Raw genomic sequence first — 26,262 nt, 5'->3', positions numbered from 1 at the left:
TTTGGGAACTTGAATGCTCTGAATTGGATCTTGTTCGTAGATATATATATACATGGATGTGGACTGGACTCTGGAGCGTATTCAGTGGGGCCGAAAGCAGAACATTGTTTCCAACGGTCTAATTAGTCCAAAATCTAAATCTGCGCTCACGTTATATTATGATAGTTGTTTAACCTGTTCTCCTCTATATATATATATATATAATGCATTTCTATCTCTAGAATTTTAAATAAAAATAAAAAAATTTATGTATATATTTAATCAAATAAATCAAGAATTATGTGTGGTGATAAATTAAAAAAAATTATTAATGCTAATTAAAAATAAAAACAAAAAAATTGAGAAATATATATAGATTAAAATATTTAATCTTGTAAAATTGAACATTTACCAGGTTGTGTGTGTGTCTAAGGATAAAAAAAAAATTTCATTTAAAAGAGACTCCATACAAAAAAAAAAGAGACTCCATACTAAAAAAAAAAAAGTATTAATTTATATAGAAAAAAATAATTTTTAAAAAATAAAAATAAAAAAACTAAGTTAGATTAGAGTTAGGGCCCGCACATGAGCCTTTTTTATGTTACATCTAGGGTGAATGATATGATCTATGTTTTTTTAAAAAAAGAATTAAATAACATGTGACTTGATTTTTTTTCTTTTAAAAAACAGCTATCATGGTGGTAAAAAATCGGGTTAAATGGTTCTTTGACTTAAAACCTATTTTCAACCATATATATATATATATATATATATATATATATATATATATATATATATATATATATATATATATTTCAAAATGTATTTAAATTGAATCTACATACTCCAGCCATCTTTTTATCTATGTAATTGTTAGCACTTTGTACGTGTCTTGTGTCATTTATTACAGACTTGAGGAGATCATTAGTGATAAATTCTTTTTGGAGAACCAAAAAAAAAGGGATCCCTCACGTTTTTCTTCGGATTTTCACAAATTAATAAAAAGATGGTGTTCTGATTATTATTTATTACGGACTTCTCTACGTACAGTTTAGTTTTCGAACTTTTTAAAGTGAAACCAAAATTGAATAATTGGAATCGGTGGACTAGTTTATTGAACAACCAGTTTCGATCAGTTTGGTTTATCAAGTTCCAAAAAAAAAAAAAGATTTTTTATTTAAATTGTTTCTTACTTTTAATAAACAGGTTCATAATTCATGAATTCTCCATCGCCTCATGTTGGGAGGAAAAGGATGCCCAGGCCTACCCGGCCCTGTGCTGCTGAGCTAATGTTTTCATGCTACTGTTGAGATGTCTCTAGGCGTGTACGTGGAAGTTCAAATAGAAAAGGATAATGTTGTCAGATTGTCATGGCATTCCATATAAAAGGTTGGAAGAAAAAAACTAGGAATAATAAGAGCAATCGCAAAAGATACCCTCATTGTTGAGTCCAAAACTAGCCACGCCGAGGGTATCCTTTCTAATTTTTCAACTGCATGCATGCAACCTGTATAAAGCTTTGTCTGTTTGAAAGAAGCTAGCGAGCAGCACATCCTAAACCATTGTATAAAGAGAGAGCGTCGTGGAAAAGATACCAAAGTAAACATAGAAGTGAAAGTTCAGATCCGATCGAGCATATTCAAAGGATGTTTCTTTGTTTTTTTTACCAAGCAGGCATGTCTTCTAGTCATCCTGAGCACCAATCTCAACAAAAAAGCTATACCGAAAAGGAAGAAAGAGAAGTTGGTGCAGTGGCAAAGCAAAGTATAGAAGAAAGATTCAAAGCTGTGGGCAGGATAAAAAAAGCTACGTGGTACTATGAATCAACGGCCAATATCACAAATCCATGTAAATTTCCAAAAGCAAAAAAGAATAGCAACCAAACAGAACATAATGCGAAGGGTGCAACAGTTGCAATTGTGCGCGATGTGCGAAGAAAACAATATTGCGGAAGAACAAAAAAAAACCAATGTGAGAATTGAATAAAATAGAATCCTTGTTCTAATGTTTTAGTTTTGAAATGCATCTATCTAAACTGATAATCAGTTCTTAAAAACATGCCCAAGTGGGAAAAAAGGTGTGTTGTCCATTAGTTAGGGAAAAAAATGACAGAACAACTTCCTGGTAGAAAGTAAATCAGTAGAGACAAATTAGGTGAAGAAAGGTGAATCTAAGCTAGGAGGGGCAACAACGGCAATTGCAACAGCATAACAGAACAGGTTTGGATTTAGGCTTACTTGAAAAGAAGCAAACATAACCTATGCAAATCAGTTCATGTGAGAGTTAGGCAAAGCTGATCATGAGTTGAGATAAATTAGTGATGTGAAATCCATAGCTAAAAGGGTTAGCAGCCTCTTCGGTGCAAGCTAAACAGATGCCATGGCTGCCCTAAATATGAAACTGTTGGAGCTGATATGATTAAGCAATTAAATCTAGTGGAATCTAAAATGTTTTGTCAAAGTCAGTGCCATTAAAAAAAAAACAAAAAACAGCATCTTTAAGGGTACATGTAGAAGTGATTAAGTTATCTGGCAGGAAAAAAAGAGATTAATGAATGCCTCCTTCATATTCTTGTGAACATGTCATAACAAAGCCAAAGAGCATGTGCGATCAAGAAAATCATAGGGGATGGCGAACAGGTTGGTGTTTTTTTAGAGCAATCCAATAACAAAAACGGGAATTCATGATCACGGAAGAAAGCAACTTATGTATGGTGGGAAAATCAGAAGGCATAAATGAAAGCAACTTTGACTGGAAAACTTGATAAAAAACTAAGACATGATAGAAAGAAAACAACTAAGGAAAGTACACTGCAGGTCGCTAGGGCATCAAAATACAGTCAATAACACATGACCGGGCACGAAAAATTACAAAAGAGGAGATTGCAACAGTAATCAACTATGAATTCAAAAATGACAGCAGCTCAGACAAAATATAAAGGGGCAGAAACTCAGTTCTAAATGTTCCGAACCTCAAAATTTGAAACTCGGGGAAACTCTCCCTCGTCAAAAAAAAATTGGGTTACATTAATGTTAGTTCTACTAACTCAATTAAGCGACCCACTCAGCATGATTAACAGAACATGATATCATAAAAAAGAAAAGAAAAAAACAAACAAACTAAAACTCACGTTTTTATAAAGAACACAAATAAATCTTCACTACCAGAAAACAGGAGAAAACCAACGAAATTACCGACGGAAATAATTTCGTCTCAAAATCTGTCGGTATATACCGACGACATAGATCTGTCGGCGAAACGGTCGGTATATACCGACGGAATATTTCTGTCGGTATATACCGACCGTTTCTCCAACGGGGTATGCAGTTTATCTGGAAATATGCAACGGCGTGGTGACGTCAGACGATTTTACCGACGAAATGACCGAGGGATTCAAACTGAGATAGCCGTATAGTGACGTGGCACTGTCATCGACGGAATCACCGAAAGAATGAATCCGTCGGTGATTCCATCGGAAAAAACCATTATATATTCACTCATCTACCGACACTCTCTTCCTCTGTTTCTCCTTCTTCTTCTTTCCCATCCCACCTCTCCTCTCCCAAACTACAGCCAACCACCCATCCCAACTCTCCACTATTCTCAACATAAGCACTCAAGTTTTTTATATCTTGTACGTGGTCACACTATCCGTTTCTTGTAGATTTTATCATTTTTATGTAAGTAAACCTATCCTTTTTAGTTTTACTATTTAAATGTGAATTTTATTGTTTTAGTATATGTATTTTGTTAACGTTTGTACTTGTTTAATTGTTATTTGTCAAAGAAACTTGTAGTATGAATATATAATTTTGTAGTTGTTATAGTTTGTTTTAGATTTTGTCAAATTATATTTGTTTGTAAATTGTTAAAATTTTGTTTGAATTACACCGAATTAAATGTGTTGTGATGAAATAAATAATTAATAGCTTGTTTAACGAGTCTTGTTTAATTGTTATCAATTCTATTTCAAATTTGTGATTTCTATAAATTTATATATGTATAAATTTGTATGTATGAACGTTGATAGTTGATAATTGATAATGAATATTTAACATAAGTGTTGTTTTAGTTTGTTGGATAATGTCGGGGAAAACCAATATTTTTGTTATGTTTTATAGAGGTTCAATAGAAATCATAGATGATCGTTCATGGATGTATCGGGACTCACCCCAAGGATTGCGGAGGATGGATTATTGTAACGGTGTCCAGGGTTTTATTAATTTCGCAACATCTATTCCAAGGAATTAAACTGATGGCGGTATTAGGTATACATGCAGGAAGTGTAAAAATTTAAAGTTTCTGCATCAAGATGTTGTAACGATGCATCTTCTAACCAAAGGGTTCATGGAGGATTACCTGTGTTCGTATGCTCACGAAGAACTATTTGTTCCTGATGAGAGCATGGAAGAACAGGTGGTTGGGTCAACTTCTAGTGCTAGCAACATGCATGAAGTTGGAAATGAGAACAGTAATCCTTACAGGAATATGGTTATGGATGCAATGAGAATGAGTGAAGGTAATGTCAGGGAATGTCCAATCGTAGAAGAAGAACCTAATGCAGATGTAGCAAGGTTTTTTGATCTGTTGAGAGATTCTGACGAACCATTATAGGATGGCTGCACGAACCACAGTAAATTATCAGTCGTAGCACAGGTGTTCACCATCAAGTCAGATCACGGGTTGAGTGAGGCCAGTTATAACAAGATTATTGAATGGACAAGAAGCATTTTCCCTGAAGGGAACAGGCTGAAAGAGAACTTCTATGATGCCCAGTCCATGATGAAACCCCTCGGTTTAGGATACCAGAAAATTGATATACGCCCTAACTTCTGCATGTTATACTACCTTGAAAATGCTGAGATGACCGAGTGCATGACATGCGGGCATTCCCGTTACAAACCCAGAACTGGTAGAGGGAAGACTCTCGTGGCATATAAAAAACTAGATACTTCCCAATCACACCTAGACTGCAGAGGTTATTCATATCACCAAGGACTGCTAAGCACATGACATGGCACCAATCACACCATGTGGTTGATGGAGTGATGATTCATCCTTCTGCGGTGAAGCCTGGAAACACTTTAACAGTATGCATCCTCACTTTTCAGCTGAATTAAGGAACATGCATCTTGGGTTGTGTACGGACGGATTCAACCCATTCGGGTCATTTTCTGCTCCTTATTCTTATTGGTCGGTCATACTGACGGTTTATAACTTGCCACCGGGGATGTATGAGGCCGGAGTTCATGTTTTTATCTATGGTCATACCAGGTCCGAGCAGTCCGGGAAGAATATAGATGTTTGTCTTCTTCCGTTGATTGATGAGTTGAAATAGAATTTTGTTATGAGAGCGGCTTTGATGTGGACTATCAATGATTTCCCATCTTATGGAATGGTTTCTGGTTGGAGCACGCATGGAAAGCTAGCATGTCCATACTGTATGGAGAACAACAAGGCATTCACGCTAACAAACGGGGGTAAAGCTTCTTTTTTTGACTGTCACCGTCGTTTCTTGCCACATAACTATGGGTACAGAAAGGATTTCTTTGTTGGCAGAGTTGAAAAGGATATGGCACCCCTGCGTCTTTCCGGTGAAGAATTGTTTGATGTTGTGTCAGAGTACGGTGACATTGTGTTTGGTCTCCAATCAGATAAGCAAAAGTTTCCTGGTTTTGGTTTGACCCATAATTGGGTGAAGCGAAGTATGTTTTGGGAGCTTCCTTATTGGAAGACCAATCTTCTCCGCCATAACCTTGACATCATGCACATTGAAAAGAACGTGTTTGAGAACATTTTCAACACCGTCATGGATGTGAAGGGGAAGACAAAAGACAACATCAAGGCTAGATTGGATGTAGCGCTGTTCTATAACCGTAAAAATATGGAGTTGATTTGTGATGAGTCACGAGTCGCAAAACCAAGAACAAGCTTCATACTAGAGAAAAACGCACAACTACTAGTCTATAAATGGCTTAAGAGTCTGCGTTTCCCCGATGGACATGCCTCAAACATATCAAGGCTGGTTAATACGAAGGAATGTAGATTATATGGAATGAAGAGTCATGACTGCCATGTGTTTATGCAAACACTCATCCCATTAGCTTTTCGTGATTTGTTGCCTAAGGGGATATGGGATGCACTTACGAAGATCAGTCATTTCTTCAGAGATATATGCTCCAGTAAGTTGAATGTTGATCACATTGAAAGGTTTGAAAAGAATATCGTCGAGACAGTATGCAAACTTGAGATGATATTCCCTCCATCATTTTTTGACTCAATGGAGCATTTACCCATACATTTACCATTTGAGGTAAAAGTTGGAGGACCGGTCCAGTACAGATGGATGTATCCATTCGAGAGGTTAGATATTACATGAGCTATGTAATTTATAATTAAATGTTTTTATTTTTATTTTTAATGTTTTTAATTGATAATATATATATATATATATATATATATATATATATATATATATATATATGCAGGTACTTGTTCAATCTTAAAAAAAAAAGGTTAAGAACAACGCCCATGTTGAGGCATCAATATGTGAGGCGTATATTGTTGAGGAGATCTCAACATTTATCTCATACTATTTCAAACCTCATTTGAGAACAAAGATAAACCGTGTTCCACAACATGATGATGGTGGTTAAGTGCCTGCAAGTGGGAATTTGTCAATATTCCCATAAAAAACATACACACTCCTAAATTTAGGTTTATGCAGCCTGCAGAATAGTAGACAATAGGCATGTAAAACAGATTCTCCCCTACTGGTACAATAGTAAGCATATTCCGTATGTAATTATGTATTGCAAAATGTATCATAGGCTTCTTTCTTGCTTTTGCATTAACTGGCAGAATAGTAGTCAAGGCATAAATCAAGACATTTGAATTGCAAACTGTCACCTTTTCATCAATAAGTTACTTAACATCTACATAGCTGAAAATAATTGATTGATTGATGTTGTTGTTTTCTTAATTTCAGATGGATAATAGGGAAGATCCTACATCAAATGAGTCAAATCCTTCAAGTTTGGAGCCAAATTCTTTGCCTATTCCAGTTCCAGTTACTACCTCCAGTACAAATAGCAACACTGAAAAAGGTAATCTACCTTCTAGATGTAATAAAATAAAAACATCCCAAATTTGGGATCACTTTAAAAAACTAGATGGTAATTCTAAAACTCCTAGGGCTGCATGTAAGTATTGTGGAAAAGACTATGCATGTCATACTATACTTAATGGGACTAGTAACATGTGGAGTCATCTAGGTGTATACAAAAAATTTCCCTTTGTCATTGATCGAAAACAAAAAAACTTTAGTTTTAGAACCTAAGCCTATAATAGAAGGGGGTGATAATGGAGAGAAAAATTTGGTGATTGTTAAGGCAGTGGGTTATAATTATGATGAGTGTAGGAAAGCCCTTGGAAAAATGATTATACTTGATGAGCTACCTTTTAACTTTATAGAAAACCAAGGATTTAAATCATTTTATAAAGTAATGCAATCTAGATTTGATGTTCCTTCTCGTTTGATGATTTGGAGAGATTGTTTGAAGATTTATTTAGTTGAGAAGGAGAAATTAAAGAAAGCTCTTAAGGATCAACATTTATGTTTAACAACTGATACTTGGACATCAATCCAAAATATTAATTCTATGTGTTTGACTACTCATTAGATTGATGAAGGTTGGAACTTGAATAAAAGAATTCTAAACTTTTGTCAAGTTTCTAATCATAAAGGTGAAACAATTGGCCAAGCAATTGAGAGTTGTTTATTGGAATGAGAAATTGATAAGATTTTAACAGTTACTATAGACAATGCAAGTTCAAATAATTTGACAATAAAATATCTGAAAAGAGTAACAATTGGGTGGGCAACTAATATATTGTCAAATGACTTCATGCATGTTAGATGTTGTGCACATATTGTTAATCTTATTGTATGTGAGGGATTGAAAGATATTGATGATTCAGTGGTTAAAATTAGGAATGCAGTAAGGTTTGTTAGATCTTCTTCTTCTAGACAACTTGTTTTTAACCAATGTGCGGAGAGGTTGAAAATTGGGAGTAAAAAATCTGTTTGCTTGGATGTTGTAACTAGATAGAACTCTACATATATGATGCTAGATGCGGCTGATAAATTTGATGTGGTTTTTATGAGGTTAGAAGAAACCGATCCTAGGTATTTGAGTTACTTTGAGGTTAATTCAAACGGGAAACAAAAAAACTTAGGTCCTCCTACTTTAGAAGATTGGGAAAAGGCTAGATCTTTTATCAAGTTCTTGAAATTATTTTACATGGTTATATGGAAATTTTCTGGCTCGTTGTATGTGACATCTAATTCTTTCTTCCATGAATTGATTTCCATGCACACAAGCATATCTCAACTTTGTAGAAGTGAAGATGTTTAAGTAACATGGCCAAGAACATGATGGAAAAGTATAAAAAATATTGGGGGGATCAAGATACACAAAAATTTTTGTTGTATGTGGCTGTTGTGTTAGATCCACGTTTCAAATTAAAGTATGTGAGATTTTGTTTTGGAAGATTGTATGATGTTGAAGAGGCTGAAAATTTTACAATTAAGGTTAAAGATACTTTGCTAAGGTTGTTTGAGTATTATATGAATGTTGATGAGAATGTTGAGGTTGTTCCTAGTGTTGGAACTAGTACAAATGCAAATGTTAATGTTGATTTAACAGTGGTAAATGATGATATGTTAGATGATTTAGCTTCTCAATTCAAAAAACATTTAGAGGAAAAAGGCTGTGTCCAAAAAAAAATGAGGTTGAGAGGTATTTGGGTGATGATTGTGAGGATCCTAATGATTTTAAATTAGATATTTTGGGTTGGTGGAGGTGTAATGCTACAAAATACAAGATTCTTTCTAAGGTGGCACAACACGTGTTAGCTATCCCGGTTTCTACATTTGTTTCTGAAGCAGCATTCAGTACTGGCGGTCGTATATTAGATCCATTTCGAAGCTCTTTATCTCCATTGACAGTGCAAGCACTTGTTTGTTGTCAGAATTGGTTGAGTTTAGCACCAATTCCAATGAACATTAGAACCTTCATGGATTATATTGAAAATTCTGAGATGATTGAGTCAGGTAATTTCTCTTATAAATTTAAATATAGTTATTTTATGATATTTTTTATTTACATGTTTAATCTAACATTTTAATTTATGTTTTTGTAGAATTTGGTAAGAGTTTAAAAATCTCAACTGATTGTTTGTAAGTAGTATTGGTGACTTGGTGTAATCTTGGAATATAATTGTTTTGGGTAATTAATTTACTTTACCTTGTTAATTCCCCTTCACATTTTGCATACTTAATTCGTTCAATAGTTGAACTCTAATATATTGCTAATTTGCTAGTGTTTTTTTATAGCATTATCATTGCTGGAATTTTTGGATGCTGCCATTGCTGGAATTTTTGGATGCTGGTGTTGCTGGATTTTTTTCGGATGTTTATGATAATTTATTGCTGGTTGCTAATGTATTTGCTTGTTAATTTTTACTTTTCTAGTGCGAACAAACTTTTAATTTGAGATGTTTAAATTTGATAATGCATCTTGCATTGATTTATCAATTTGGGAAGCATATTAAAACTAAAAGTCAGCCAATTTGCATCTGATTTAATTCATGTCCAGATTTTAATCGAACATCAGGTTACTGTGAATTAATTGAATGCTATGAATTAACCGAATATCAGGTTGCTGTGAGTGTGAATTAATTGAACATCAGGTTGTTGTGAATTTTAATGTAAAGCTAAGTCAATTTAAAAAAAATAAAAAAAAATCCATATAAGAAGGGATTAGGTTTCCTGGTTTTTTCCAAAAAAAACTGGATTTAACCGAACCGGATCGGTTCGGTTTGAACCGATTTCCAATCCAATCCGGTTAATATTTATCAAAAATATAAAAATTCAGTTCGGTGTTCAAGTTGATTTTAAACCTATAATAGCATTAATGATTGACGGTGGTCATCTTATTAAATATCAATCACATCAGAACAATCCCATCATTCCTCCTTCACCCATTAATTTTTTCTCGCACTTCACGTTGCCTGTGGCTCCCCTCGATATCTGATCCCTCACATCCAGCCGTGCAATACGAATCATTAGATGAGATTCCATCTCCCCCCCTCGCCATTATCACATATTTTATTACCTATTCCTTCTCACCATAAATTATAAGAGCTCACCTACCTGCGTTGCCCAACCTAACCTAACCTAGCAGATGAGATCATTGCCCTTTTCTTTCTTCGGCCACCTTAAACTACTCTCCACGTGTCAAAATCTCACTCCCCAACCTCCCTATTTTACCATAGTTCGTTAAAATTCATCTGCTAGTCACTCATGAAAAACACTACTAAAAACAGGGGCATTTGCATCTGAATTTAGCAACGGAATTATCCGTTGCTAAATTCAGTAACGGATTTGCAACGAATTACACATATATTATTTTTTTAATATTAGCAACGGACTTTAGCAACGGATAATCCATTGCAAAATTTACGTTGAATTTAGCAACGGATTTTCCGTTGCTAATTGAAAAAAAATAAATTAAAATGTTAAAATTATGTAGACCGTTGATTGCATAAAATCTGAACCGTTTATTTTCACTCTCTCCCCCCACACCGAAATACAGATCCAACAACCATTTACGCTGAAAATTAATTTACTTCCACTCTTCCAGTATCCTTCTTCGTCCCTAATAACATCGATTCCTAACTGTTCAAAAATCACCCTCTCTTCATCGATTTCATCTTCCTTTACCCGAAACTGTTCATCATCTTCGCACTCGTCTTCGGCAACCCTATTTTTTTTCTTCATCTTCTTCTCCTTCATCTTAACAGTTTCAATATTTCTCTGCAAACCAACAAAAACAGAGACCCATGGCAACATCGCACCAGATCCATCGATTTCACCATCGAACATCCTGTTTTACCCCTTCTCTGTAAACGGGTTAGGTTTTGCACTGTTTTCTTCGATAGCTCAGGTAATTAATTTATGGTTTTTGTTTTCTTTGTTTCAATTTAAGTTACACTAAACAGTTCTAACCTAGCTTTCCCAATCTCAGGTGTTATTCTGTCGTGTTGATCCATCTCCCTCACCTGTAACTGAAGAACACAGGTAAGAATTTTTTTTCCCGATACTGTGAATAATGGTTTTAGGCTATTAATTTGAAAATATAAGGTTTATGAAATGTTTTTACCATGATTTATATCCTAATTATGCACGTTTAAGTGAAAATTTATGAAAACCCCCAAATTAATTTTTAGGGTTACGGTTCATAAATTGAATGCTGGCAATTCTTGTGTCTGGAAGAGAGTGATTGATGGAAATTATGCATGTTTAATTGAAAATTTATCAAAACCCCCAATTTAATTTTTATGTATGAATTATTGATGCTGGGTGTTCTTTGATGTCTGCAAGTCTTTTTGTCCTCCTGTGTGCAGACACCTAGGTGTTTTGAATGTATTCATATGCTTATATATATATAAGGAAACTTGCTTGTTGATGTTGTGTTTTGTTAATAAGATTGCTGTTTTATTTTTGTTTCTTCATTCATTATTTTTTTTTCTTGCTGTTTTACTTGTTATATATATAAGTAGCAGAATTGTGTAGTGAAAGAGGTTGCAATTCATGGTTGCCTCCTCCTTGCATGGTGATCAGTTAATTTCCCACATTAGCTATATATGTTGTCTGTTTTCATTTGATTGTCCTGTCTTGAGGTCAGCATGCATGATTTGGAAACGTTATTGATCACCAAATGGTTTAGGTGGCAGGCTTTTAATATGATAGTCACATTGAGAATTTAAAAAAGTTAGAGAAACAATGCAAGAAATGGGACATGATTTTTTAGTACATGAAATATAGTAATTTCACTATTTAATTTCTTTTATTTTTTTTAATATTCTTTCTCTGTTTTTAAAAATTTCCTTAATTTAACAATTTTCTTATTTTATTTTTTTCAACTCAAAGGCATTCTAGATATAATAGGGAGTTTGGAACTGGCTATATGAATCATCTATATGTATGCTTCAGCTATTGAATTTTGGATAAAAATCTGTAATATTTACTCATTTTGTTACAATACCTAATGCTTGCTTTGTTATTTGGCTTTTTTTTTTTTTTTAATTTCTGGGTCCTGACATGACTTTGTTCAATATGATGGCTTAGGTTTTTAAGCGTGGCATCAAGTTATCTTCCTCAATAATTAATCAGCCTTTGGGTTCTTCTTGGCACGAAAGCGGTGTGTTGCGTTCTTACTATTATTTAATATGGTCTCCTTAATGCTTTGTCCTTTTGAGGTCTTGTGCTCTTATACTACATGTCATTTACATGGAATATCATTTAATGCATCCAGCTTCCTTTGTTCATGCAATTTTTCTACATGTCATTTACTGTTTTTATACAAACTGTTACCATTTTCTGCATCTGCTACCATTGTTAATTAGAGTTAATTAATTTAGTCTATGCATTTTTTGTGATTTTATAAGTTAGTCATTATGTTTTTGAAAACCATAAGTTAGTTCCTTGTTATAAATTAAATGCTAGTTATTTTAAAATTTCAAAATGAATCATGTTTAAGATTGAAATTTTTCAGGTTAGATCTTAGAAGAAAAAAATTGTGATGAGAAGACAAGTGCCAAAAAAATATTAAAAATTAATAGTTTAACTTGGATATCCTTTCTGTTTTTCATAGTTTAACTTGGATTTGTTTTAAAAGACTAGCAAGTGTTATAACTGGATGGGTTTAAGATGTTATGCACAATTCCTTTACCTAAGATGTACACTAGTAGATTTATCAATGAATATCTACTGGAATTTTGTTTGTTGAAGCTTATTTTAGAGTTAATTGTTATGACGTTCCATTTCTGCAACTGACCTCATGTGTCAGTTATTAACTAAGAGGTGGAATTGTGTATTGTATCTTCTTGGCAAGAGCAGTGGATTTCAAGTAGCATCCAATCATCGGCCATGTACAAAAGGAACTGCCACATTAGAGAACTGACCTTGATGGAACTCAGTACAATCTCTTACTGTTAGACAGTGAAGGAATAGATGCCTATGATCAAACAGTAAGTGCATTTACCTTATCAAGATGAACTGATGATTGTTGTGCTGCTTTTATGTTTTAACAGTTCAAGAATTGATGAAATGGCTAGTAATAAATTTTATTAATTGAAGAATTTATTTTCTGTGATTCCTTCTTATTTATAATTTACACCATATCCTTTTTATATTCCCACACAGCTGCTGTTTTGGATTATGCAGTAATTGTTGTTTTGGATTACCATCAATCTATTTAATAAGCTTACTGAATACATGTACTAGAATAGTGTTATGAATCTACCAAGCAGCTTAGCACATTAATTACATGATATAATTGCATTTAGATATTGAAATCCTAGGTCCTGGTTGCTTGCTGCCACAGTAACCTCATCCTTCTTCTTCCCTTCTTTTCTTGGGGCTTACTGACTTCCTTTGAGCAATTTCGTGTAAATGCTTCCTTGTATCAAATAATTAGGCCTCTCGTTGTGGCAATGCATGAGTTTCATCGTATGTTCTGTTATGTGAAAAGCTGGTACAAAAGAAGAACATTATTTAAACATCAACCTTTGAAATGGCACAAGTTCACTTCCCTGTCATTGTTGAGAAATACACATCCTTCTTCCTAAAATACGTAATCCAGCAGTTGTTACTTTGTGGTCTGGACCTTCAGACTGTCTGTAAATTATTCACACTTTCAGTTATTTCCTTTCCACATTCCATGTTTTAGATGACTCTGATTGTTGCATGAACAAAGTAGCAAATTGTTTGGAGCCAACTTGTGTAATTGCAGAAACAATCGCATGTTTTTTAGCAGGTTTGTCTGTAATGATACATGTAAAATGCACCAGCATTGTGCAATGGTTCATTTTTTAGTCAGTTAGCTGAGTTTCTCTGTGTGAATGATGCAAACTGATGGTGAAAATCTTTGCTTGCTTAGCCATTATCAGTGGATATAGGATCAGTTAACAAACTACAAGCAATCGCATGGGCTTGTTAGAATTATTTGTGGAAAAGGCTAGGGTCAAGTGCTGTGAGGTCACTGGACTTGACCATTTAAATTGTGAAATTGGAAATATTAGACACTCTTTTGCTGTTTTCGGTTCTCAAGGTCATGATCTTGTTTGGAATGAATATAAAAGATGGGATCTTGATGTTTACACTGTGAAGTCAGTTCTAGCAAAGCACTAATTAGTATAGATCCATTTCCAATCACACAAAGGATAAAGGATTAGAGAGGAAAGCACTAATTTGTTTTAAAGACTAGCAATTGTTATAACTACATGTGTGTAACATACTATTTATGTTTTTTATTTTTCCAGCAATATGAATGGCTTATTGGATCACAATATGCTACATCTGATTGGGTTGCAATAAGAAAACCTCCACCTTGTGCCATTGATTCTTGGGGCTTAGGTAAGTCTATTTTGCTCCATTTTTACATGGTTGCTTAATTATATCGTGCGTAATTTTTATGTTGGGCATGCTTATTGTAATCTTTTCAAGTAGTTGGAACTTTGCCTTTCATTGGGACAATATTGACAGTTTGTATAAGAAAACTAATGGAATGATTTTCTTTCATTACATCCTATATTGAGTACAATCAAACTCTCAGAAACATGATTACACATTTAGGTGTGTGGTAAATAACAATACTTACATTACAATGATGGAAAAGTTGATTCCTTTTACTATATGCACAACATAATTGATAAAATATGAATTCTGTTGAAACAGCTTGAAATATGTTGAATTTGATATTGAATTTTGTTGATCGGATTTTGAGGGAGAGATGGGAGAAATGGGTGAGAGATATTGATGTTTGAAGGAAATGTTTAAATTGTTATTCAACACTTTGAAAAATGCAAAACCACTTTTAGGAGTTTTACGAAAAAGTAAGTATTCTTTAAATTCGGTGATTGCAATTATAATTACGCGTGGAAAACATGTATACCCACGCAAATTAAATAATGTCGTGTGATTTTTAATTGAAATTATATTAAAATAAATTTTTATAATTTGTTTAACATTGTTATATTAAAATTATTTAAAAATATAAGAATATTAATTTGATATTTTTTTTTTAAATGTCATAATACAAAAACAAATCCTCATCCAAGAGAGTAATAGTATTCTTTAAATTCGGTGATTGCAATTATAATTACGTGTGGAAAACATGTATACCCACGCAAATTAAATAATTTCGTGTGATTTTTAATTGAAATTATATTAAATTAAATTTTTTTAATTTGTTTAACATTGTTATATTAAAATTATTTTAAAATATAAGAATATTAATTTGATATTCTTTTTTTAAAAATGTCATAATACAAAAACAAATCCTCATCCAAGAGACTAATAGTATTCTTTAAATTCGGTGATTGCCTTAACCATAAATATTAACAATATTTATTGCTCGTCCGTGTAGAACTTGTAATCAACTAAATTGGATTGTGCCTAAAAAATTTATAAAACAAATGTATTTATATTTTCATCCACTAGTATTATAATTATTATTTAATTATTATTTCACTACGACATAAAAGATAGATACAATGTATATGATAAGAGACAGATACAAATGTGAGTAACTATTCTAACACATAATAAATTATGTTTTTTTTTATATTGCATTTTTTTCTTTTTTAAAAAATGACAAAAATTCTTTAATCTTGTATTACCTCGCATGTTTCTGATTTTATTTACCATTTATTAGTTGAGCAAAAAATATCCGAATAAAAATGAAAAGTTTGATGGATCCAATAAAAATAAAATGATCCAAAAAAAAAAAAAACTACTTGAGGTGGTAACAAAAGTTAGAAGGACCAATAAAAAAAATGAACTCCAAAACTATTATAAAGATAAATTTATTTAATATTTGTTCAACTAAATATTTTTTTTTCATCACCCATTTATGCTGTATAAAATACTAACTGAACATAATCTAAAAGTCTACTTCTGTCACTAGTTAGAAAATATAAATGAAAATATAAAATACTAACCGAACATATTTTATTTTAAAAGATTGTTTAAGTACTAGTAGTTAAAGAAGTATGCTTATTTCAAAAAATGCTTATTGGTGTTGTCATGTTAATTAGATTAACATGGATGATCGATCGTGGATGTATCGTCGTCTTATGGATGGTCGCCTTCGTCCTGAATACATTACCGGTGTTAGAAGATTTATCAATTTTGCATTTTCAATTGATAAAAATATATCTGGGGGAAAAATTAGATGTCCTTGTGTGAGGTGCAAAAATCAAAAGTTTTTAAAGGAAGATGATGTTTGTAAACATCTATTGACAAAAGGTTTTTTACCTTGTTATGAAAATTGGACTGTACATGGGGAGCCTTATGTTGCAGAACCAATATTGGCTGGACCTTCATCGATTGGAATGAGTCATGTTGTGAATGATGTTTGTCTAGAGAATCCATATAGGAATCTGGTTATGGATGCAGTGGGGGTTGGTGATGCATTCTACAATGATAATGTGTCTAGTCCTGTGGTAGCAGGGAAAATTCCAAATCCGGAGGCAACTAAATTTTTTAAGCTTTTGAAAGCTGCGGAGGAGCCATTGTGGGATGGGTGTACCAAGCAATCCAAATTATCTGCTTGTGTACAATTGCTTAATATGAAGTCAACTTTAAATTTGACTCAGAATGCCTTCAACAATTTCATTGACTTTACAAAAAGTTGCATGCCTAATGATGAAAATTTGGTTTTAAATTTTTATGATGCCAAGAAATTTATGCGGCCACTTGGACTTGGTTATGAGAAATATGATGTGTGTCCTAATTACTGTATGCTATACTATGGGGCAGATGCAATGAAAATAAATTGTGATTTTTGTGGAAGTTCACGATACAAACCTAGAAATCCAACTAGTAAAGGTTCCAATAAGGCGGAGAAGCAACTCCGATACTTTCCTCTAACACCAAGGCTTCAGAGACTATTCATGTCCCCATATCATGCCAAAGATATGACATGGCATCATTTTCATAAGTCTGATAATGGGGTTATGGTGCACCCATCTGATGGGGAGGCATGGAAGGAGTTTAATCGTGTCCACTTAAGCTTTGCATCAGATCCGAGAAATATTCGGTTAGGGTTGTGCACTGATGGGTTTTGTCCATTTGACATGTCTTCAAATACATACTCTTGTTGGCCAGTAATTGTGACTGTTTATAATTTGCCTCCGTGGAAGTGCATGACTAGACCATTCATGTTTTTGACAATGATGATTCCTGGGCCAAAGAATCCGGGTAAAAAGCTTGATGTTTTTCTAAGACCTTTGATTGATGAGTTAAAGAATTTGTGGTTTTTTGGTGTTGAAACATATGATGTATACAGAAAGGAAAATTTTCAATTAAGGGCAGCTTTGATGTGGACCATTAGTGACTTTCCAGCATATGGCATGTTATCGGGGTGGAGTACTCATGGAAATCTGTCTTGTCCTTATTGTATGGAGCATAGCAAGGCTTTTAGATTAAAAAATGGGGGGAAAACTACATTTTTTGATTGTCATCGACGATTCCTACCCATGGACCACCCATATAGATTTCAATATGATAAGTTTTTGAAAGGAGTAATTGAAAGGCTTCCTCCTTTACCTCGTCCATCTGGTTTGGAAATGTTAAATGAAGTGTCCAAGTATACTGAGGGACATAATGGAGGTTCATCATATAATGATAAAATTCCTGGCTTTGGTGTTAAGCACAATTGGGTGAAGAAGAGCATTTTCTGGGAGCTTCCATATTGGCATACAAATTTGATTCGTCATAATCTTGATGTCATGCATATTGAGAAAAATGTCTTTGACAACATTTTTTATACAGTAATGGATTGTCCGAATAGAAGTAAGGACAATTTAAAGGCTAGGTTGGATATTCAATTGTATTGTCAGAAGCCAAATTTACATTTGCAACAAGATATGAGTGGTCGGCTTTACAAACCTAAAGGCACTTATTGTCTATACAAGAAACAACAACAAGAAGTTTTGTCATGGATGAAGGAATTATCATTTCCTGATGGTTATGCTTCAAGCATTTCACGATGTGTGAAAGAGGCACAATGTAAGGTTTCAGGGATGAAGAGCCATGATTGTCATGTCTTCATTCAAAGACTTCTTCCAACCGCTTTCCGACCTTACTTACCTAGGCCACTGTGGGAGGCATTAACTGAACTGTCCGTATTTTTCCGAGATATTTGTTCAACAAATTTAAATGCTCAGCACATGGAGTTAATGCAGATGAATATAATCGAAATAATTTGCAAACTTGAAAGGATTTTTCCTCCATCCTTCTTTGACTCCATGGAACACTTGACGATACATCTACCTTATGAGGCAAAAGTTGGTGGACCAGTTCAATATCGATGGATGTATCCATTTGAACGGTATGTTTTCATACTATGTTAATTTTATTCACTTTTTATTTTTTAAAAATAAACTAATTGACAGAAATGGTATAGGTATATGTTTTATTTGAAGAAGAAAGTGACCAATAAAGCTAAAGTTGAGGGTTCCATATGTGAAGCATACTTGATTGATGAAATTACCAATTTTGCATCTCATTATTTTGGTGATGACGTGCAAACAATTTGGAATCGAGTTCCACGGAATGATGATGGTGGCCTTAGAAGTGTAGATGGATGTCTCTCTATTTTTTCCTATCCAGGGAAAAAATTATCCAAAAGATTTTATAAAAGGCAGTTGTCACATGCTGAAATGCAAATTGCGCATAACTATGTGATATTCAATTGTCAAGAATTGAAGCCTTATTTAAAGTAAGTATGAAATATGAATTTGTACTAAATTTATAATAATTTATTATTAACTTTAACATTTTAAAATTTTAGGCAATGTCGACAAGAGCTAAAGTCACAACAACCACATGCGAGTGATGGTGAAATTGAAAAATTATGCGAAGTGATCTTTCCAAATTGGTTAAAAAATAATGTAAGTATTTTAGTAAAATTAATTTATATTTTATGTCAATTAGCTACTTTAAAAATATTATTAATCTCTTTTGAATCATTATTTCTTATGGAGTTAACTATTATGCTAGGTGGAATACCAATCTAATGGAATTGAAAATCAGCTCTTTGGACTTGCTATGGGCCCTTCAACTTCAGTGAAATGTTATAATGGCTATTATGTGAATGGTTTTAAATTTCATACTCAACGTTATGGTCGTTTTAAAAAGACAATGAATAGTGGAGTTTGTGTGAAAGGAAGTTGCTATGATGATAATGAACGTGATTATTATGGAATGCTTAAAGAAGTTGTTCGGCTAAAATACTTGGGGAGTAAGTGCAAGTTATTTATGTTTAAATGTAATTGGTATGATACAAAACGAGGGATTAGAGTGCATCCTTCGAATGGTTTGGTTGAAATCAAGCATACATCTCGACTACACGGAAATGATGATTTTGTGTTAGCACAACAATGTCAACAAGTCTACTATACATATCCACCTGGTAATAAATCATCTGAATGGTGGACGGTTATTAAGACAACTGCTAGAAGTCGTTATAATGTTGACATGGGTGAATTTATTGAAGATGCCAACAATGTGAGATCATTTGATGTTGATCAATCAGATGAGATTTCTCAATCATGTCGTGTCTTTCCTACTCAAACACTTGATGATCCAAATATACTTGTTGAACCATCTTATTATGAAGAAATCGGGCAACATGAATTGATTCAACTTGACATGAATTGGGGAAACAAAGATGATGAAGATGAAGATGAAGATGAAGAAGAAGAAGATGATGGTGATGGTGATGGTGATGGTGATGGTGATGGTGAAGAAGAAGAAGAAGATGATGATGATGAGGATGATTGTTATGGTGGTGATGGTTAGGAATGATGATAATAATGAGTAGCACAAGTTAATTATATTTTGTAGTATATGTAATGAATTATCTTTATTATATGTATGCATGATTTCATATTATTTGACAATATTTAGGCTGTCAATGTTTTTTTTTTTTATATTCAAGTGTGGGTTATGCATCACATTACATAAATCATTTTCATTCACCTTTGAAACCATTTATAACCTTTCAAGTATCAATCTTTAAATTGTGATTCTGATGTTATATTTTATTTTGTGATTCGTTTTCTTGCTTACAGATGCTGAAGCGTGAAAGAAAGGGTTCTTCCTACTCAATGTTTTGATTTATAGGACCAAACATCAAGGTAAGCATACTCATAAATTTTGATTTTTGCTTAATTAATTATTTAGATTATTATTTTTATTATTGTTTGTGGTAATTGGCTTTTGACAATTTAAACTTCATGGCTGAGTTTTGTCAATGAGATGTAACAGTTTGTTTTCATTCTAGTTATGACAATCTTGGGAAAATATCTGTGAATTTTTTGTTCCTGATAGTTTAACTATGAACTAATTTATTGTTATGTTGTATAAATTGCCATATTCTAAATGTTAGTTATTTTTTCTGGTTTTTAGCATGCCTCGACGAGGATCCATATTAGATTCTAGGAGTGACAGGTCCACTTCTAGGAGTGACAGGTCCACTTCATCCAAGTCATTTCAAACTACATCAAGGCATAATAACAAAGGATCCACATTTCATCAACCTGTGTATCAGAACGCAAATGAGTATTATATACCTACTTTGGGGAGTACACATCCTCCTCAACATGATTATGGGAGGGTTGATGCATATCAATATTGTGAGGGCTTTCGTTTTCAAGATTTGCTTCAAACTCAAGGAGGTTTCTCTCGAGATAATCAACTTGTTTATGGAGGACATAATTTATATGGGAGTTATGGGAGAGTTAAAGGTAATGATGATGATGTGAACATTAGAAATGAAGATGAGGGAGACGGTAGTAATGAGAGAGGTGTATGTGATGAGAGAGGTGTATGTGATGAGGATCACGATGGTGTTCCATCATATCACGGTTCAACATCTTCTCCATACAATTATGATCAAAGTGTTAAAAGGAAGGGTTTTGACACGTCAATAGATCCAATAACAAGAAAAAAAGAGCTTTGTTTGTATGGAACAACCGAGTAAGTTCAAACTTTCAATAACTAACTTATTAAGGTTATATTTTCAGGTATGAAAAAAATTACTTATTATTGTGTAATTATTTGTTTAATATAAGTTTGTTATTATATATTTTCAGGTTCAATAATGCATCGTGTGGTCGTGCAATCGGAGATATTTTGAGGTCCAATTTTAAGGGAGCATGGCACTCTTGGGAAAAAGTAGATTCAATGTGCAGGGATGAACTCTTTAAAGAGTTTAAGGTAAGAACCAACACTAATTGTCATAATATTCTTTTTAATTTTGATAACTTTAATGTAGAATTATAAAAATTATCAACTAAATAGCTATGATTGATTTGTGTTATAATTTGTTCTTATTTCTTGTTTACTCTTTAATATCATTTAATTTCTTTAGTTATTATATCATCTTGCAAATTCTGAACAAGATAACACAATATGATTAATTATTTATATAATTTGAAATTTTGTGCACTCTTTTTACTTGGTATATATATTATTTGGTAGAAAAAATATTCCTTTCCTGAGGAAGATGAGTCGATTGTTCGTAATATTTGGGAAGATAAGGCTAGGATAGCTTTGAATCAACAATTGACCCGAGCTCGCAAGAAAGCCATGTCAAAAGAAAACACTACAAATATTATAGATTGTCTTGATAAAGGTCCTGCCTGGATAAACAATGATGACTGGAATCAAATGATCAAAGATTTTTGGTCCACCCCTGAATTTCAAAGGAGATCTGAATCTGCTAGGAGGAATCGATTAACCAAAACAGATGGCAAAATAAGCACTCATTCTGGAGGAACAGTGTCATTTGCATCATATCGAGCTAACATGGTAAGGATTTTTTTTTAATGCTTAAGATAATAAATTAAAATTTGTATATTTATCTTTTATAATATTTATTAATCTTGAAAGCAAGAGGAAGCTGGTGGAAAAGAACCTCCATGGGATGATGTCTTTACAGCTTTGCATCAAAGTACTAAGCAATCTGGTAGCTTTATCGACAACAAGTCTAAAAAAGTGGTTGTATGTATTTTTATTTGATTATTTCTTAATATAACTTAAGTATTATTCAACATTCAAATTAATTTATTGTTGCATGTATTTTATTTGTAGGAAAATTATAAAATGGAGATGATTTCAAAGTATGGAACTGATCGGGAAAATCATCCTTCATTTGATGGAGCAGCTTGGTGTGTGGCTTCAGGAGGAGTTACAAAGGGTAGGGTATATGGTGCACCTCGTATGCCAAAATCAAAAGTTAGTACAAGCTCTTCATCACATTCCTACTCGGTGAAGTCATCATATCCCAGTTCATCGTATCGAGCATTGCAAAAGGAGATAAAGGATAAAGAAGAGGAGATAAAGAAAAAAGATGATTTTATTCTTGAAATGAAACGGCAGATGGATTCCATGAAAGAATATCTTGTGAACAATCTTGGATACCATGGTGGGACATCAAATATTGATCAAGGTATGCCACCACCTTTGACTCCATCAATACCGCCACCTATGGCTCCTCAGATAATGACACCTATGGGTCCTGCATTTCAACCAATTTTTAGACCTACACCTCGACCTTTATATCCTGCTCAATCTTCTGTTGATCCACAATATCATGGTTCGTCTTCGCAACCAGCACCATGATTGTATTTTTTGTTGTTTTTTTTTATTGTATTTGAACTTAATTGTATTAATGCAAGTTTAACTAAATTTTTATAATATGAATATTATTTTTATTTTGTTTTTTATTAATGATATAATTAGTTTTAATATTAATTAATTTATGTTGGTTATATATATTCTACAATTTTTAAATTATTGATAAATAATTAAATAAATAAATTAAAAGTGATTTTAATAAATAAATAAAAATTAATTTAATAAAAAAACAAAATGCATGAATCAGCAACGGAGAATCCGTTGCTGATTCACAAAATGAGCAACGGATTTGTCCGTTGCTGATTTGGCAGCAACGGATAATCCGTTGCTAGTTTTGCAACGGATTATCCGTTGCTAAATGTCAGCAACGGATTTTCCGTTGCTGCCAAATCAGCAACGGATAAATTCGTTGCAAAAAAATCAGCAACGACAAATCTGCATCCGATTTGTGCCGTTGCTGATTCCGTTGCTAAATTGTTTTAGCAACGGATGTTAGTTTTATTTGCAACGGAATCGTCCGTTGCTAATTACTCCATTTTTTAGTAGTGAAACCCAGAACTCCTTCCCCAGACTCTCTCGCTCTCTGCAAATCTCTAGTTTTCATACGGAGCGGAATTGAATCCCGTCCTTAATAAACGGCACGTTTGCTTTAGCATTGACAATGCCGAACAAGGCGAGTACGTTCCCGGAGGAAGTGCTAGAGCATGTGCTCTCGTTTATTACAAACGACAAAGACAGGAACGCCGTATCGGTGGTGTGCAAGTCGTGGTACGAGATAGAGCGGTGGTGTAGGAAGAGAATATTTGTTGGTAACTGTTATGCGGTGAGGCCTGATATGGTTATAAGGAGGTTTCCGGAGCTAAGATCGGTGGAGCTCAAAGGGAAGCCACACTTTGCGGACTTTAATTTGGTGCCTGACGGTTGGGGAGGTTACTTTTACCCATGGATAGCGGCGTTGGCTACCGCCTATCCTTGGTTGGAAGAGATTAGGTTGAAGAGGATGGTGATTTCCGACGAGAGTTTGGAGGTTATTGCTAAGAGTTTTAAAAATTTTAAGGTTTTGGTGCTTTCGTCTTGTGAGGGTTTCTCTACGGATGGACTTTCTGCCATTGCAGCCGATTGCAGGTTTCTTTCTTGTTGCTGCGTTCCTCTTTCTTTATTTGCCCTTCTTTGAGGAGTCTGAACTCAAAACAAATTTTAATTGGTCGATGTGATTTTGTTGTTATTTTCTTTCATGATTATTTGTGCTTAAAACTTCATGAGTGCTGTACTTCGGGTTTAATTTCTAGCTTTGTTCTGTAGATTTGGAGCTGAGAATTTTGAAAACCTGGTGTAGTTTGTGCTAATTTGTCACTTATGGAGGAGGGTGATGATAATGGCTGACTTAACGAGCAAATGATAAGTAACTTTAGTAATGAGGAAGTCATCATTTTCAATGATAAGGACAGTGATGGAGTGCTAATTTTATGCCAAATCACGCTTTTATCGTTGTAATTTAGTATATTTTTGTGTCTTGTGCATTTCATCACTTGCGCAACTTGTTTACAGGAATCTGAGGGAGCTGGATTTGCGAGAGAGTGAGGTGGATGATCCAAGTGGGCAGTGGTTGAACAGTTTTCCTGACTCGTTTACATCACTGGTCTCTCTTAATATCTCCTGCTTAGGGGCTGAGCTGAGTTTCTCAGCTCTGGAGCGCCTGGTTGGCCATTGTCCTGATCTGAAGACTCTTCAGCTCAACCATGCTGTGCCCGTTGAGAGGCTTGCTAAACTTATTCGCCAAGCACCACAACTGGTTGAATTGGGCACAGGTGATTTCTCGGCTAAGTTGCAGCCTGAAATCTTCTCAAACCTGGCTGGAGCTTTTTCTGCGTGTAAAGAACGTCTGAGGAGTCTATCTGGGTTTTGGGATGTAAATCCAGCTTACCTCCCAGCAGTTTATCCTGTCTGTTCTGGCTTAACATCACTGAACTTGAGATATGCCAATATACAAAGCGCTGATCTCATTAAACTTGTCAGTCAATGCCCGAATCTGCACCGTTTATGGGTAAGTTTTACCTTCTAGTTTTAAGTTTCTATCATGATTTTTGTTTCTGAATGCATATTTTCTTGCTCACTTGGCAAGAGGCATAAATTTCTAGAAAGCTGGAGTTTATGGTGCGAGTTAGATGCTTGCATGCTCGGTTGCCAATTTTTGCTTTAAAAGTTTTATCATATGGGACCACATTCATGGCTGCTGCACAACCATGTTTGGATGCTGCTTTGCATCTACGTGACTCAAGTTTAGGTTGCTGTTTTTTATTTTCCCAGAAAAAAGAAAAAAAAATCCTGCCTTTTTTATTCTACGTGACTCAAGCTAATAAAGGGCATCACTGCAGGTGCTGGATTACATTGAAGACGTTGGACTTGAAGCTCTTGCAGCATGTTGCAAGGACCTGACAGAGTTGAGGGTGTTTCCATCTGACCCATTTGCTGCAGAACCAAATGTATCCTTGACAGAAAGGGGCCTTGTCTCTGTCTCTGAAGGCTGTCCTAAGCTTCAGTCAGTTCTGTACTTTTGCCGTCAAATGACTAATGCTGCTCTAGTTACAGTAGCAAAGAACCGTCCAAGCATGACCTGCTTCCGTCTTTGTATTATTGAACCTCAGGCTGCTGATTACCAAACACTTCAGCCTCTGGATTTGGGTTTTGGAGCCATTGTTGAAAACTACAAGGATCTCCGGCGTCTTTCCCTCTCAGGTCTACTGACTGATCGTGTATTTGAGTACATTGGAACTTATGGAAAAAAAATAGAGATGCTATCTGTGGCATTTGCTGGCGATAGTGATCTGGGACTCCACCATGTGCTGTCTGGGTGTGAAAGGCTTTGCAAACTTGAAATTAGGGACTGTTCCTTTGGGGATAAGGCTCTTTTGGCCAATGCTGCAAAGCTGGAGACAATGCGATCCCTTTGGATGTCTTCTTGCTCAGTGAGTTTTGGAGCATGTAAGCTGCTAGGTCAGAAGATGCCTAGGCTCAATGTTGAAGTTATTGATGAGAGGGGACCTCCAGAATCGAGGCCGGAAAGCTGCCCTGTTGAGAAGCTTTACATATACAGAACCATTGCAGGACCTAGGCTTGACATGCCTGGATTTGTTAGGACTATGGATGCAGATTCTGTGTCAAGGTTTTCTTGACAGGTCTTCATACTTCATTACAGATCAAGACCCCTGCCTGTAGTGAATGGACACTGCAGGTACATGCTCTAAATGCTACTCATTATTTGAAAGGTATACTGAGCCTCAAGAGCTCATTGCCGGATTATTTTATGGTTGACTGAGCTATTGGATGCCTCATAAAGGTTAATAAAGAGATGATAATTTTGTGATTATTTTAGTATATCATGTATCAATCAGTGTTAAAATGGGATGGTGATCGTGTATAATTTTTGCATCTTGATGCATTTATTACCTTTTGGGACTCATTTGTGTCGTTGTTCTACTGCCCTAGTAATGAAGTCTAATATTCTCAAA

At 34.3% G+C, this 26,262-nt stretch overlaps 3 protein-coding genes and 1 long non-coding RNA gene across 4 annotated transcripts; all 4 read left to right on the top strand.

The window, feature by feature from the left end:
- Positions 1 to 10,501: 10,501 nt before the first annotated feature.
- Positions 10,502 to 12,465, top strand: LOC133690863 (uncharacterized). The gene is made up of 3 exons (XR_009841519.1): positions 10,502 to 10,988; positions 11,070 to 11,122; positions 12,173 to 12,465. It is a non-coding gene; the product is annotated as an uncharacterized LOC133690863 (long non-coding RNA).
- Positions 12,466 to 16,149: 3,684 nt separating this feature from the next.
- LOC133691741 (uncharacterized) lies at positions 16,150 to 20,036 on the top strand. The gene is made up of 3 exons (XM_062112345.1): positions 16,150 to 18,440; positions 18,903 to 19,002; positions 19,112 to 20,036. The coding sequence occupies exons 1-3, from the start codon at positions 16,150 to 16,152 to the stop codon at positions 19,910 to 19,912; spliced, it is 3,192 nt and encodes a 1,063-aa protein (XP_061968329.1). The 3' UTR covers positions 19,913 to 20,036.
- A 486-nt stretch (positions 20,037 to 20,522) lies between these two features.
- On the top strand, positions 20,523 to 22,830 carry LOC133691740 (uncharacterized). Its single transcript, XM_062112344.1, has 5 exons — positions 20,523 to 21,091; positions 21,208 to 21,331; positions 21,596 to 21,925; positions 22,007 to 22,117; positions 22,208 to 22,830. Exons 1-5 carry the CDS (start codon positions 20,523 to 20,525, stop codon positions 22,736 to 22,738), a joined length of 1,665 nt encoding a protein of 554 aa, XP_061968328.1. The 3' UTR covers positions 22,739 to 22,830.
- A 454-nt stretch (positions 22,831 to 23,284) lies between these two features.
- LOC133692889 (protein TRANSPORT INHIBITOR RESPONSE 1-like) lies at positions 23,285 to 26,262 on the top strand. The gene is made up of 3 exons (XM_062114057.1): positions 23,285 to 23,878; positions 24,302 to 24,797; positions 25,129 to 26,262. The coding sequence occupies exons 1-3, from the start codon at positions 23,415 to 23,417 to the stop codon at positions 25,924 to 25,926; spliced, it is 1,758 nt and encodes a 585-aa protein (XP_061970041.1). The 5' UTR covers positions 23,285 to 23,414; the 3' UTR covers positions 25,927 to 26,262.

This window comes from Populus nigra, chromosome 4 (genome assembly GCF_951802175.1).
Source record: "Populus nigra chromosome 4, ddPopNigr1.1, whole genome shotgun sequence".
NCBI classification, from domain to species: domain Eukaryota; kingdom Viridiplantae; phylum Streptophyta; class Magnoliopsida; order Malpighiales; family Salicaceae; genus Populus; species Populus nigra.
Note: the sequence above shows the minus strand (reverse complement) of the source record. Positions and strands in the feature narration are given on the sequence as shown.

Coding starts and splice junctions, on each gene's coding strand:
- LOC133691741 (XM_062112345.1), top strand. CDS start 16,150: ATGGATGATCGATCGTGGATGTATCGTCGTCTTATGGATGGTCGCCTT. Junction 18,441..18,902: donor TGGATGTATCCATTTGAACG/GTATGTTTTCAT, acceptor TTAAAATTTTAG/GCAATGTCGACAAGAGCTAA. Junction 19,003..19,111: donor CAAATTGGTTAAAAAATAAT/GTAAGTATTTTA, acceptor CTATTATGCTAG/GTGGAATACCAATCTAATGG.
- LOC133691740 (XM_062112344.1), top strand. CDS start 20,523: ATGCCTCGACGAGGATCCATATTAGATTCTAGGAGTGACAGGTCCACT. Junction 21,092..21,207: donor TGTTTGTATGGAACAACCGA/GTAAGTTCAAAC, acceptor ATATATTTTCAG/GTTCAATAATGCATCGTGTG. Junction 21,926..22,006: donor CATCATATCGAGCTAACATG/GTAAGGATTTTT, acceptor TAATCTTGAAAG/CAAGAGGAAGCTGGTGGAAA.
- LOC133692889 (XM_062114057.1), top strand. CDS start 23,415: ATGCCGAACAAGGCGAGTACGTTCCCGGAGGAAGTGCTAGAGCATGTG. Junction 23,879..24,301: donor GCCATTGCAGCCGATTGCAG/GTTTCTTTCTTG, acceptor ACTTGTTTACAG/GAATCTGAGGGAGCTGGATT. Junction 24,798..25,128: donor CGAATCTGCACCGTTTATGG/GTAAGTTTTACC, acceptor GCATCACTGCAG/GTGCTGGATTACATTGAAGA.